This window comes from Aplysia californica, unplaced genomic scaffold, assembly GCF_000002075.1.
Source record: "Aplysia californica isolate F4 #8 unplaced genomic scaffold, AplCal3.0 scaffold00072, whole genome shotgun sequence".
Lineage (NCBI taxonomy): Eukaryota > Metazoa > Mollusca > Gastropoda > Aplysiida > Aplysiidae > Aplysia > Aplysia californica.
Window position 1 is genome coordinate 905,442 of NW_004797342.1, and position 15,599 is coordinate 921,040.

General features: G+C 37.2%; 1 protein-coding gene across 1 annotated transcript in view; it reads right to left on the reverse strand.

The window, feature by feature from the left end:
* Positions 1-7,024: 7,024 nt before the first annotated feature.
* The window catches only part of LOC101853842 (organic cation transporter protein), a 19,652-nt gene continuing 11,077 nt past the window's right edge, over positions 7,025-15,599 (reverse strand). Inside the window, exons 8-11 of the mRNA XM_035968657.1 lie at positions 15,275-15,360; positions 14,053-14,173; positions 11,232-11,304; positions 7,025-8,069 (exon numbers count right to left, since the gene is read on the reverse strand). Coding sequence (XP_035824550.1) covers positions 7,833-8,069; positions 11,232-11,304; positions 14,053-14,173; positions 15,275-15,360 — 517 coding nt within the window. The 3' untranslated portion in view covers positions 7,025-7,832. The remainder of the gene's footprint in view (positions 8,070-11,231; positions 11,305-14,052; positions 14,174-15,274; positions 15,361-15,599) is intronic.

A 15,599-nucleotide genomic window follows, 5' to 3' on the forward strand; every position in this document is an offset into this window, starting at 1 on the left:
GGGCGGGGAAGAAAAAGAAAAAAATTGAGACAAAAGGAATGAGCGAAAGCAAGAGAATGAGAAAGACAGAGGGAGAGGAAAGGGGGGAGGGGAGAGTGGTGATGAGAGAATTATAGAGATAGAATGGAGATGAAGCAGAATGGAAGCTTGCAAGAAAAGATTGAGCACTCTTTCCTGTTGGGTTTGTTTCTTTTTCCACATGAGTCGTGAAGTTGCAATACCACATTAATGTTTTACCTTCTGTGTTTATTTCGTAGATGGACAATTGGTATGTAACATTACATTATACATGTAATATTATGTATATGTCATTACTTTGTAACAATGACAATTGCACATTGTAAGAGGCGTCCTTTGTATATTCTAAAACATTATTAGTCGACATGTTAAATGCATAATATTATAGATATCCGCATCCACGCAATTTGCGAAGAATCTAAGAATCCTTTGCAACTCGCAAAACATAATCCATACCACCTTTTACCGTTTTCATCGCTCGAACACCCACGAAGGTCGACCCCTTACAGTGCTGAAAAAATCTGAACACTCCTGCTGATTTCAGGACATCAACAAAAGTTTTCAAAAACATCTGATCTGCAAAATATTAGGTAGACGCAAGAAATGTTAAGGTGTCATTTTTGAATGCATTTTCTCTTTATCTATCACCGAATGTACAGCAATAAACGTCCCTTTGCACTTGTAAAAGCTTAGTGTGCAAATGCATCTAGCACCTGCTAGATCGGTGTTCGAACACGTCGTCTACCTCTATTATTTTAAAAAGTTTAGCAATGTTATTTGGTAGGGTTTTTAATTAAGTCTTTATTGCACATCATAATAAATGCAGTGCAGGAAACATAGTCTTCTGTTGGAATCCGTTGTGCATACTGTCGAACGTGAAATGGTTATTACACTTTTAAATTAAATACAAACTTCACGCACATGACTGTGCTCTAATTATCTGTCCTATCATGCGTATTCAAATTTACCAGTTTCCGTCGCAATGTGTTTGAAATATGCATGTAATAATATGCCATTAGATGGCCATATTTCGATTTGTTAGATTTAGCTCAGCTCTGGTTAGAGGAGTGTGGCTATGCTTTATGCTGCTATCTGGTAAACCATTTCTCGTTCTTTAGCACCCGTGTACCCGCATCATTATGTATATTACTTTATTCTCACAATAAATTTGTTATTATTCTGATATAAACTGTGTGATCTTTTTTGTGTTAATATTGTGTAAGCTTTGGGGTTGGGTTTTTTTATTTTGCTTTTTTTTAAAAATCATTTTTTGCAATGTCTCACATCTTCCAATGCCACAACCTCAAAATCCATTCCTCTGTCATCCCCCCCCCCCTCCCAGCTAGCTCCCTCTCTTTCTCTTACCCTCTCTCTCTCTCTCTCTCTCTCTCTCTCTCTCTCTCTCTCTCTCTCTCTCTCTCTCTCTTTCTCTCTCTCTCTCTCTATCTCTCTCTCTCTCACTCTCTCTCTCGGGGCGCGGGGGAGGGGGTTACATAAGTGGTTAGAATTAAATAATAATAATAATAATACATGTAATAATAATAATAATAATAATAATAATAATAATAATAATAATAATAATAATAATAATAATAATAATAATAATAATAATAATAACATAGATGGGGCAGCCAATAAACATTGCTAATAAAATCCTAGAGTTAAGCAGCTCATATGATGGGATATTTTTGGATGGTATATCTGCTAGTTTCTCGTATGTTTTCTTTTAATCTGTAGCAATTGTTTCGCGATCCACTAAACAAAATCCCAACTCATGCACTGAGACTCTCTAGTATATCGTCAGCATTATTTCACAATCGCCTACATCAGTTTCTGTGGGTTTCCAGACAAAAATAACATTCGAATAAAGACATCAAGGGACATCCTTCCAAGTTTTCGACTCAAAAATAACAAATATCCAAGTCATGGCTTTGGTGCCTTCTTTTCTCTTTTCATTTTGTCTTAATTTTTAAAATGATGTTAACGCTTGTGGAATGTCGCTGACAATATGATCCGAGAAGTGCACACTTCCAGAAGCAAGATTAAGCAAGTGTGTGAATGTCAGTGATATTAGCTCACACAACGTTTAAGAGTCTAGTCTTGGTTTTTTAAATTTCATTTATATTTACAGAAGCTTCAAGACGACAACTTGTAGGACCAGTTGAAGACACAGTGTCTGGTCATTTTCTTATGGTATCAAACCGAACTGCGGTCTTTCATTATCATGACTATAAATCTTCCCTCGGAGCATTTGTGAACTTGATTTCTGTCAGTGTTATCGGGAGATGAGCATTCAAAAGAGACCAATGCTTCTTCCATGAAGTGTATTGTATAAAGGAGCATTTAAATCGGTTCACGGCATATTATATTACCCATCACAAAATTCCTCGCTTGGTAACGTTACATTCTATGGTTTTTGACAAATCTCGCACTTGTGCCGCGTGTCGTCGAAATACCCTGTATCAACATCCAGGCGGTCCAACTTCAAACCACAAAAACTGGTCATTTACACCCTTCTTCTCAAAATATTACCTCTCTTTTTTCTGCACGGACAAGAGGCCAAGCATACAATGACTGGAGCAATATTTTGTGACTTCTTGAACGTGAAACACGCTTTAGCAATTTCGAGATGCCTTCGAGAACCCACTCTTCTTTTATGGTAAATACATTTCAGTCAACTACGATAGTCACAGACAGCTATTTTTTTCAGTTCCTTTGAATATCATTATGGTCAAACATTTTAGTGTCTGGTACATTTTTTAAATAAAAATACAAGAAAATTTTAGCTACTCGCTTCGACCGCTGGAAGCGTTTGGTTTTTTTTAGCTGTTGTAAATGCCGCGTACAACCAAAACTGTGTTGCATACCTGGAACACAGCCACGCCTACTATGTTCAAACGACTATTTTGAACAAGCAGTTAAAAAAAAAAAAAAGAAAACGTAGAAAAGATGCGATGCAATCGATGAAGAGCGCAAAGAGAGGAAGCACTGGCTAGTAGAAGGTATGGATGGTGGTCGGTCGGTGGGGGACTGATTTACTTGATTGCGGAAGCAACGAAGAGAAATTTGATTGGAACTCAGGGGTAACATGTTGGTGCTGATCAATTAATCATCGATTTATTTGTGCCCTTTGCTTTGTAAACAAACAAAGAATATTTGTTATTTATTAGGACACAATGATAGTGGGAAGTACATGTGGAATACTATCTACCACCCACAACGACGCCTACAAACAGCAGATGGGATAGAACATCCAAATAAATATATCATGGGAGAAATGTTTGCGCCAGCGGAGTGACTTGTAACTTTGCTTTTCTCTTGAAACGCCCCCAGATCTAGAAAACGAGCTAGGTCAGGGCGACCAGAGATGTCTCCAGACCTCTACCGCTGTCTGTTGTTACACAGATCTCCCAAGATGAGATGTCTCACAGAAAGTGAAGCCTCGAAATAACAAACTGTCAGTGAGTACAAAGAAACAGTGAAAGCTAAGGATGGCAGCGATTAACAATACCCAAAAGACTTGATGATGAGACGTCTGAGTTAGGCAGGTCGGATAAGCGTATGACGGAAGAGTTGAATACTGAGAGAAAAAAACAAACAACAATATACCCTGGATGGAAGTGGACAAAAGGGCGATGGAGAAGAAATAAATTGAAGAAAATGTTTAGGAAAAGATACTTGAAGCGTGGTACGTCAAAATGAACACGGAAACAAAATGAACAAGAATAGACATTCTAGAAAGATGTGCGTATAATGGAAATTTAAAAGGCTATACCAACACAATTAATAAACGTAGAAAGAGATTTTTGTAAATATTGTCAATCTGCTCAGGTCAACTGAATGACATAAATATAATTAATGTCAGCTTCAAAGGAACGGAAAAGAACTCCACGATAATATTATATTATGCACCAACACCCAATGCAGGGTTCAATAATTCTGGAAATACTTCAGAGCACCAGAGACTTTACCAAAAAATAATACATCATTTAAGGAGATAATGACTGTAAAGATGAGATCTGTACCGAGATATTTACAGAAGAGCTTTAAGTATAGGGCGGGTTCCGTTTAAAGGCAGAAAAATGGCGGAAGACTGTGACTGATAGATTGTTTAATAGGAAAAAATTCATTGAATGACAATAATTCATTCGAACAATACTCAAATGGAATGATTATTTGAACACAAACACCTTAATGTGCTAAATACATAATGACTGAGGCCAGAGACGTCTCTTCGGGGGACATGTTAGGATCCCCCAACATAGGAAGAAAGTCATATCAAATATGAAATGAATGCAGAAAACATTGTCCTACTTTCAACTCCTTAGGGACCTAAACACACCGTCAAATCAGTGAAGTCACGCTAAAGAAAAACTCTAAATATCAGACCTGAGAAAACCAAAATCTAAAAAAAAAAACTCGACGAAGCAGAAATGGGGCCAAACATTTCTGTTGTTAAAATGAAAGTATTGAGTAGGCAGTAATAAAATATGTTTTGTAATAACGATGCAACAGTTAAAACAGACGTGAAAATGAAACCCAAGTTTCAACAACCACCTGTATTTTCAAAGGTCACAAACAGATAAAAAGATTTTAAATGATATAGATATTGTGCTTCCCCATTACTACTCTTCCGAGCATCCCGGGAGCTGGCTGCTTCGATCTGTCTTTTTTCCGGGCAATTATATCGGCAGAAAGCTGGAAGAATAATAGAAATGTGGGGGTTTGTACGTATTTGAACCATGGACATTAGGAAAGCCAGCAGATAAAAATTATTTCTTTTTTAAAACTCATTTTAACATTAGTGCGACAGAAGGCCACACTAAAAGCCGTCAACTCAAAAGAGAACAACGTTTCTATTCTTACAAAAGTAGAACTAGCAATAAACTAACTCCTCAATAGAAATAGACCGAGAGAAGAGAAGAAGAAGAAGAAGAAGAAGAAGAAGAAGAAGAAGAAGAAGAAGAAGAAGAAGAAGAAGAAGAAGAAGAAGAAGAAGGAGGAGGAGGAGGAGGAGGAGGAGGAGGAGGAGGAGGAGGAGGAGGAGGAGGAGGAGGAGGAGGAGGAAGAGAAGGAGGAAGAGGAGGAGAAAGAAGGGGAGCATGAGAAGGAGAAGGAGGAGGCGAATAAGAGTATTGAAAAGTGTATTACTATGTATTGTAAGCTTACTTTTAACCAACTGTACTAATCTGAATATAGTAAACATGTTTTTTAACTTTTAAAATGAGCAAACCGAAGCATTAAAAGCACTATTAGAACACCATGATAATACAGCAAAACACTTTTATTTCAAAACATTAAAACACAGTATTTCGCATTCCACTTGAAAAATAGAGACACCAATTGCACTTCAACGCAACAAAAACAAAACGAATAATGATGAGCATTTGTTGACTTTTAAAATGAGCGAACCGAAACATTAAAAGCACGATTAAAACACCATGATAATACAGCAAAATATCATATTTATTTCAAAACATTAATACACAATATTTTGTATTCCACTTGACAAAAATAGAGACACCAACGGCCTTTCTAGACAAAAATAACAAAACAAATCAAAATCCAATAACGATGAACTTTTGCTAAAGGGAAATGAACTGGTTAATTGTAACCACAGACTCTTTTTGCTGCTTTGTTTAATGGGCATGACAATGTACTGACTTGAAATATGATCATTGTGTCCATTTCTGTTTGTTCATGAGGTCAAAAAATGTTGTTCACAAGAGCATAACAATATATCAGCTTATGCCTGTACGTACAGATACAGCATAAGGTAGGCTCAAGAGTACGAAAACATTTATATTGTAAAGACATAACGGTACACCAAAAGTGTTTACGTCCCTCACCATGAAGCACGGTGGGCTTTCGTTTCTGGACTCCTTTCGTTGGGAAAAGGGAGACCTGACCATAATATGATAGTATTAATAATAATAACAATAACAATAATAATAATAATAATAATAATAATAATAATAATAATAATATTAATAATAACAATAGTAATAATAATAATAATAATAATAATGGATTCATTTATACAGGGCATATCCACCTATGCAATGCTCTATGCGCTTGGCATGAAACGTATTATGTAATTACAATTTTATAGGCACATAGTAGTACATACGCGTGCACACACATACTCACGCACGCACGCACCCACCCACCCTCACACACATACACACATACATACACGCACATACATACGTACCTACGCACATACAAACTCACGACGATCTAAAGATTGGATGGATTCTGTCTAATCGAAATATGATGAAAATAGAAATGCTTTTAGTTTTTTCTTAAAATTTTCAAGATTTTCTGCTTCTCTGATAGTTTTTGGAAACATATTCCGAACAAGTAGGGCAAAATATGAAAAAGAGCGTTGGCCATATGATTTGTAATTTATTTTAGGTTTAACAAGAGTTGTTTTGTCATTTGATGATCTGAGCGTTCTAGGTGGTACATTGGGTGTTAAAAACTGTTTTAGGTAGTCAAGTGATAGATCATGTAGGCACTTATAGCAAGTTAAACAGATTTTTACATATGATACGCTCTTTCACCGGGAGCCAGTGTAGTTCTTTTAAAATATGAGTCACATGATCAAGCTTTAGTTTCTTAGTAATTATTTTGGCAGCAATATTTTGTACTCTTTGTAGCTGTTGTAACTGTTCTCAGGTACACCAGCAAATAAGGAATAGCAGTAATCAAGCCTTGACAATATAAGTGATGTTATTAAAGTTTTGGTGGCTTCAACAGATAGATATTTTCTAAAGCTCCCTATTTTCTTCAGTTGTAGACATAGATGTTTATGAAAATTGGATACATAGGATTTCTTTGACATATCTTGATCTAGCACTACACCTAAATTTTATATATTAGTTTGGGCTGATATTTCATGGTCGTTGATGTTTATACTGATATTATCGATTTCGTTGCATGGGCTGCTGTGAATAAATAATATTTTGGTCTTATCCTCATATAATTTTAATTTGTTCTTGAGCATCCATTTTTTATATCATTGATACATCTGGCGATTCTATCTATGAGATTGTCTACATTGTCAGTAAAAGTGAATCCATACAGTTGTGTATCGTCAGCAGAAAGATGATAATTGAGGGCATATAAAGAAATTATTGATGACAGACTTTGTGTGTACATTGTAAACATGACAGGGCCAAGGACTGAACCCTGAGGAACTCCATACTTTAGAGGTAACATATCTGACACATCATTGCCAATGTTCACTGACGTAAATCTATTTTCTAGATATTACGTAAATAACATTAGAACATAACTTGATATTAAAAATTCCGTGGTCGATGGTATCGAAAGCCGCTGACAAATCAAGTATAACCAAAACACATACTTTTTTTATTATTGATTTTATTTAAAACATTTGATGATACCTTTGAAAGAGCAGATTCCGTACCATCGTGGCTTTTATAAGCAGATTGAAAAGGTTCTTCCATTTCATTAGCCTTTAAATGTTGTTAAACTTGACACAAAACTATTTTCTAAAGGATTTATTTTTTATATTAAGATTGGAAACCTTGTTTTTCAAATAAAGATTTTACAGTGGCTTTTTTTAAAAGATCAGGTACTATTCCAGTGGTGAGTGACGTATTAATAAAACGAGTAACATAAATAATATAGTGCGAGATCTTCAATGCACGTAACTAACAATGAAGTAGATATTGGGTCTGTGTCGCATGTTTTAGCTGGGGACCCTTTGATATATTTAATGACATCTTTCTCTTATACCACTTTAAATTCACTCAAATGATCAACATCACTTTCACAGAACGAACTTATACGTCTTCGTTCTTCTCTTCAATAGTAACGAATTTTATGTCCGTTTTTCCCATCTTTGCGTTGCCCTTCTTTGTTTTTCGAAGAGCTTGGTCAGTCTTGAACCATCCTTCTACCTCGGCGATGGTCTGTGGCAGTTCTCGCCAACCGGTCTCTGGCAGGAAGGAAAAGAGAAACACTCCCACAAAGCAGCCGCTCGCGAACAACGCGCCAGGAGCCCACAGTGCCTTCTTCGCCTGATAACAAACAAAACAGTAATGGGTTGGGTTTTTTTAATAAGTGTTTTGGTTTTGTTTTTTTTAACACAAAAGGATTTCATTTATTTCAAAACAGCACTATACAGGGTCATTAAAAAAGAATACGCCAAAATCATCACACGATATTTCAAACACGAACAACAATAGAAACACCAGCATGGACACATGTGTTGTACATACCTTCAAGTCTTTATTTCATGTTTTACAAGTGCTCCATGTGGCCATCACTGGCAGCACAGACAACATCAAGCCGATTTGAGAATTCCTCCCAAACGCACCTCAAGAACTCTCAGGCCTCCGTGTTGGTTGTAGCTCTTATTCGATCTTTCATGTTATTGATATTTGTTGGAAGTGGTGAAATGTAAACTTTATTATTCAAATACCACCACAAGAAGGGGCTGTTCATATTACAGTCCATATATTCGAATAACTTCGTTTTTCCATTAAGATGGAGTACTGCAGCATTGGCATCTCTGGGTTCGAGCTTATCTGAATGAAAACGTACCTCAGCGCTGGATTGGTAGGAGAGGTACTATAGACCTCGCTCCCTGCGCTTGGCTCACCCGATCCTCAGACCTCACTGTGTGTGATTTTTTTTGTTGGGGTATATTAAGTGGGGGGGGGGGCGTGTTATAAACCTGTCTCGGCAACTATGACTTTTCAAATATATCCTTATAACATGGAAGTATAGTAGGAAAGTATAACTAAAATACAACTTTAATTTTTTTGTTTACGTCTACGGCTGCCATATTGAAAGTAAACAGCTTTCCTAAAAGTATAAAGAATTTTTTTTATTTACCTACCAATGGTACTTTGATAGATACACTCAATACAAAATGTTATACTGTTGAAATTTTGGATATCTTTAATAAGAAAAAAGTTATAGATGGATAACTGGCCTACCCCTTCATGCCTGTGAATTCGAGTACATATTCATCCATGTAACTCACTTATGAAAGCATCTATTTGCTTTTCTACCTGTATAAAGTTAGGTTATGGTATGAATAACAAGCCCTGAAAATTTCATTGGAATAAAAAAGAAAATAAAAAGTAGATGAGAAAAACATAAAAACTTGAAGTTTTGAGGGGAAAAAACTATATTCTGTTACATAATAGGCAAAATAAGGTTCTAGGACCAAAAAAAATCTGAAAGATGATGATTGTAACACAATGGGTAAGCACTTTTTAAATTTACAAATGACTGGAGTATTAAAAAAACAAATGTACGTAAAAAGTCCATATACCATAACTTGACCAAAAATCGTCAATTTAACACCCCCCCCTTACAGACAAAGTTTATGTTCCAACGCTTAAGCTAATATTGATGGCATGAAACATTGAATAACAGCTACAATCAGCAAGGTGGCCTGAGACTTCTTGAGGCGCGTTTGGAAGGAATTTTCATATCGGCTTGATGTTGTCCGTGCTGCCGGTGGTGGCCACATTGAGCACTGGTAAAACATGAAATAAAAATTTGACGGTATGTACCACATATGTGTCCAAGCTAGAATTTTCCTTTTTTGTTTTCGTTTTTGAAATATCGCGTGATGATTTTGGAGTATTCTTTTGAGTCAACCTGTATTTTGGTCAACTGATGTTTCAAAACCTAACAAAATAGGCAGAGACTGTCTCCAGTTTTTTTAGTAGAAAAGTGCTGGTTTTCCATCTGGGTTTGTTTTTTTTTGTTGTTGTTGGGTTTTTTTGGTCTTTTGGTACGTTTTACTTTCTTTGAGAGCGGATATTAAAGCTGCTTTTTCATTGCAGCTTAAAATATCGTTTGAACTGAGATGTTCTCTACTTTGACATTACAATGTATATTTGTCGAAAGACAAATTTTACAATACATAAGTTCAATCCCACCTATTGTTAACAAAAATACTCTTTCTTTGTTTCTGTTATCCCTTACAATCTTAGTGCTTATATCGTGCCTAATACGCATTAATAATCACCTACTGCATAAAAAACCCTTGTTCGTGTTGTAACATGTTTATACTTACAGCAAAGGGCATTTATAAGCCCCAGTCTACACTTGTGCTACTATTTTAGTAAATTATTATGCATGCTTTAGGTGCATATCGACATCATTTAGAAGGCGGTGTACTTTTACTGTGCCAGCCACTTTCCCCCAGTGCATTACAGGATACTATACATCAGTAGAAAGACGGGACACTGAACACAACAATCCTCCACGGCCCATTTATCAAAATGAGAATCGAACTCACTTGTTTCGCATTCAAGGCAAAGAACTTAACCAATACGCCACAGATGTCGGCATTTGCCGTGTTGTTGAGGTAGACCAGATGTGAAAGAAGAAACACCTAGATGGCTTGAACCGGTCACCCCCGAGCACGGGGTCGTTCGTTTGAAAAAACAAGATTACAGCCGGAGTCACAGGCAGACAAACCAATTAGTCAGTTGAAATAGCGTCCAACTCCCTGTCTGCCCCACTCAAGGCTCGGCTCATGAATAATTCGCGCGTCGCTGTGCACAGGTCCTGAGCTGGTACAGACGCCGGAAGAATTCCGACTAATTTAAACACTCACCAACAAGTTGTCCTGTTCTTTCGATTTACTACAATTTGTACTCAAACACGCGCACGTACTTAGGGAACAGAAGCAAAGTTTAAGGCAAAAAGACTCTCTTTCTCTCTTTTTTTTCTCTGCCACTCTCTCTCTCTCTCTTCCTCTCTCCCTCCCTCCATCTCTCTCTCTCTCTCTCTCTCTCTCTCTCTCTCTCTCTCTCTCTCTCTCTCTCTCTCTCTCTCTTTCTCTCTCTCTCTCTTTCTCTCTCTCTCTCTTTCTCTCTCTCTTTTTTTCTCATTCTCTATCTCTGTATACCTCTTTTCGTCTCTCCCTCTCATGTTCTCTAGCTCACACACTCGCTCACGCACACACAAACACACATACATACATGCAAAAACGCTCACAAACACACACACACACACACACACACACACACACACACACACACACACACATACACACACACACACATACACACGCACACGCACACGTGCGCCCACACACACATACACATTGAATTCCATCAATCCTAAAAAAGAGAAACAAAAAAGCAGCTTTGATCCTCAAAACTTTCAATCGGCACTGGAAAAATAATGATACCGTTTGAGACTCTACTCACCAAGATGTTAAAGAACGGGGATCCAGCAGCCGCAATCCTAGCACACGTAGATGAGATTCCAATACCAACATTCCTGCAACAAAAAACACAAGTATGATTCTTCACATTCTACGCTTCTAATCGTTTGTGAGTTTGTATGTGGGACTTTTCTAAAAATTGTATAAAGCCTTGTCCCCATGCTTTTACCAACGTAGAAACTTAATTACACACAAAATACGGGCTTATTACGAATTGTTTTGTATTTGCGTACCATTTTACTTACTTCACGAGAAATTTGAACCCGTCATGCCCCATACTTCAGACGATATGGGAGCTTTTGTAGGTAAAAGTAGCAGAAAAAGGTATGTCCGCGAGATTTTTTAATAACTTAAGGGGGGGGGGGGGGGGCTACACCCCCAAAGTCAAAATTCGGCTCAAGATCATGGAATTTGAGTTGTAGGCATTTTTAGCTTCCTCGGTCTCTCCTACAACTATTTCATCGCATAAGAACCCCCAAAATCCCGTATTTTTTCCCGTACCGGGCATGTTTGTAACCGCCATTTCCTCATAAAGTCAGTATTTTATTTTTCTTTATCGGCCGTTTTCTCAAAACGCGACTTTTCTCTATACTTTTTTGAATAACTCCACCAATTTTCATTCAATCTTCATGAAATTTTCACAGAATGAAGAGAAGAGGTAATACTAAAAATTCGTCTGTTCAATTTTTGATATATGGAATAGATTTTTGTTGGTGGTGTCTGGAGTGTGGATTTTCACGGATTTTTCGCAAACTTGAATGCTACCTCTGGAAAAAATTCATTAAATATTTTCTAATTCGTTTAGGAAAAAAACAACAGATAAATTTTTAGATCTAATGTTTGTGAAAACGCATGCAAAAAAACAATCGATTTCCATGAGCGTTAAGTGCGGTATTCATTACGTAAGACATGTCAATAAAATCCAATATGGCGGCGTATCTAGGGATACAAAACTTTCTCCTCAAATTTGATTAAGGATTTTAAGACTCCTTACTATGCCTCTTATATGTGTGAAATTTGGTAAAATTCGGTCCGGTAATAAGCGAGATAGCCTCCAGGTGTAGCCCCCCCCCCCCCCCTTAAAATATATAGGAATACCATATAAGTATGTTGCTGTTACTTCTGTTTTGTTTTAGCAATTAGATTTTAGACTCAGTTTATAAGAAAATTCGTTTTCAACTCAATTGCTCAGTGCAGTTGAACGCAGGGGGCGTGGCAATGTTTGCCCACAGTAAATCACGTTCTTTTCCGTTACCGACAGCGTTTTGCCTCGCTGAAGGCAGAATAGGACCCTCCTGGATCTTCCCCCCTCGTCGCACCCACTCAAAACAGATTTGAAAGGGAACTACGGAGGAGTATTCTCTCAGGAGGAGTCAAAACGACCACCCAGAGTAAACTGGAGCTTAATTCCTTTCCGAAACCGTCACTTTTTCATGTTGTTATCAAAGCCTTATAGTGTGTATTTAAAGTACTTCCGACAGTTTAGAACCCCATGAGTAAATGCCATGCTCAGCATGAGGCAAGCTATTGTGGTTTAGACTCCCTGATATTTCAAACAAACTTATTTCTCCTTCCGTTACTTCCAACTCCGTCACCGAAAGTGGGAATACGAGTGGTAACGGGAAAGACCATCGGTAATGAAAAGGAAAAAATAATCATAAATTTTAAGGCAGGTATAAGCAAACTAGAGGTCATGGGTCAGATATGGCCCGAGGGCAGTTTTACTCTGGCCTGCAAATCTACCCAGTAATTAATACTGAGTGAAGCTCACGGTGAGTTGATAATGCAGGTCATAGATGGAAAGGTATTCTTGATTTTGTTAAGGGGGGGGGGGGGATGCAAGGTTCTGTTAAAAAAGGGATGTAACTGTTATCCTTTTCAGAAAAGTAATTAACCCAGTGGGTTATATTGTTATATTTACATAATGCCTATTATCACATTTTCTATAACATATTGCTTTTAGATTTAGACTCCTTTCATTTCTACAGTCCATTGCAGTGGTACAAATAATGTAATCTAAAATTCAAAAGACAATGCAAAGAAGCTAAACAATATTTTTTAATTATATGATAAAGTGACTAGGAAACTTCAAAGAGAGGTAACTATATAATGATCATTCATCCAAGATAATGTAAGTGTTTTCCACTGTATAATTGCGTTATTTTGAGAATTGATATTTATTGAATTAGTTGTCCACTGTCCACCCACAGTGGGGGTTTTTCTGGTGTGGTGCTACAATGTCTGTACGGAAAAAATAATTTCCTAACGTCAGCTGTGTTATAACTTATAACATGTGTAAGGCTTGTTCTAATAAAAGCTTCTTTGCTAAAGCTATGTATAGAATTACAGCTATTGGTACAAAAAGCTTCTCTCTCTTTTTTCATTCCACGTCTTCAGCTGACAACAGAACATGGCAAAATATTTTATATGACATACAGCCCTAGTGATTAACGTGATTAAACAATTAAACTCCAAAAAATGCATGTTTCGCCAAGAGTTTCCGGCGTATATGAAGTTGGTAACAAAAAGGAACATTCTTAAGCACTGTGCATAGATAAAGACCTATATTATTATCTTCGCTATTGTTTACAATTAAGCTTCGATATTTTACACCCTAGTGGCGAAAACATATCCAAATTATCAAACAAAAATTGAGCAATAACACGACAACTTCATTTTCTTTAAAAATTGCGATGCCAAATTTCTATGATTTTTTAAAGAAGTCCCTATATATATATATATTAGGCCATCATAACATTTACCTTTCATAAATTAGTAGAATGCTGTGCAAATCATGTTCTCACCTGAGGTTTGTTGGGTATAGCTCAGGGGTATATATCCACAGATTGTTGAACGAGGCAGATATGAAGAATTTTCCAGCCAGTGTGAGGGCGGTCTGGCTCATCTGTGTGGCGTAGGTTTTTTCTGAAGAGGAAAAATGATTTGTTAGACATTAGGCTATCCTAGAATTACAAAGTTCTATCTGCTCAGTACCTAGTTTAGAGGAATTTGACGTAAAAAATGTTGAGTTTCACAACATGTAACGTTTTTCGAATGAAGATCTTTGAATATCTTGAAAACGACTCCGAATAATCATACGATTTTGAAAGAGCAGATAAAACATTGGTTTCTGACCCCACGGTCTTAATAACTCAAAACGACCCAAAATTTCAAATAGAACTTTGTAATTCTAAGGTAGCAATTAATTACTCTTGTAACTGATGCAATGCAGAGAATTATATTGACACACTAAATTTGTTCTGGGTAAGGTTTTTTTTACGGCGCTCGCAACTGAATAAGGTCATATTATGAGCGCACGTGACACATTAAACATTTTTGGTTTTGGTAGGAATTGATTTTGAATTTTGGCCTAGAGGCGGCCAAAACCTATTGTCATCGATTTTGGACAACGAAGGGATTTTTAAAGTCCGCAATTTGCACGTGGGTCCTCCGGGATTTTTTTGCTCTTATCCGAGAAGGCTAGGTGTAAGATCTTACCTACCATAAAACAAGGGATGTGGCTGAAAGACAGCAGTAAGAAGGAGCCAAGGAGTAGCAGTAGAAAGGCTGAAGAAAGAGTCAGAAGCCCAAAGGAGGAGACAAAGAAGGTGTGAGGGTAGGGGGAGAAAATCGAGACGAAAGCTGTTAGAGAGCAGGAAAATATGTGAAAAGAGAAAATTTTAGAGAAGAAAATGTTCAGTCGCTATCCGAATTCGAATCCGGGACCTATTGAATGAGAGGGGAACACCGTGTCCTCTCGAGCATGTGAGCTCCCCGCCCCCCCCTACACACACACGCGGAATATGGGTATTGGGATGGGACGTGAGAGAGAAAAGACACGGCCCAGATTGTTTTCTGCTCTTATACCAGAAGAGTGTCACTCAGGAAAACATTTTAGAAAATGCGATTCCGATCTCTAAGACACCAAATGCTGGTATGAAAGACGCAAAATTAACACAGGTGCTGAGGGCGCAAAAGACTGCACCGCAATATTAATATTGATCTCTGAAAACGGGATTTACTTACCTGCTAACGTTGCTACCAGCACAGCAACTAGCAGCGTTACTCCAGCCGAGAATGTGAAGAAAATCAGTGATGTTTTCCTACCAAACCTGTGAACACACCGGAGGTTGTATGGTCATCATAAAAAACTGCGAGACTTCATTATAATGAAATTGTCTGTTTGAAGACTAGAGATGCTTGTAAATGGTGAATATCTTTTTTTTTTTAAAGAGAAATAATGAGCAAAAGTTGTAACTACGTAGGGCACGTCTTCCCAAAAAGTAGTGAGTACTTTGATGGATTAAAAAACCGATATTATTATTATTATTATTATTATTATTATTATTAT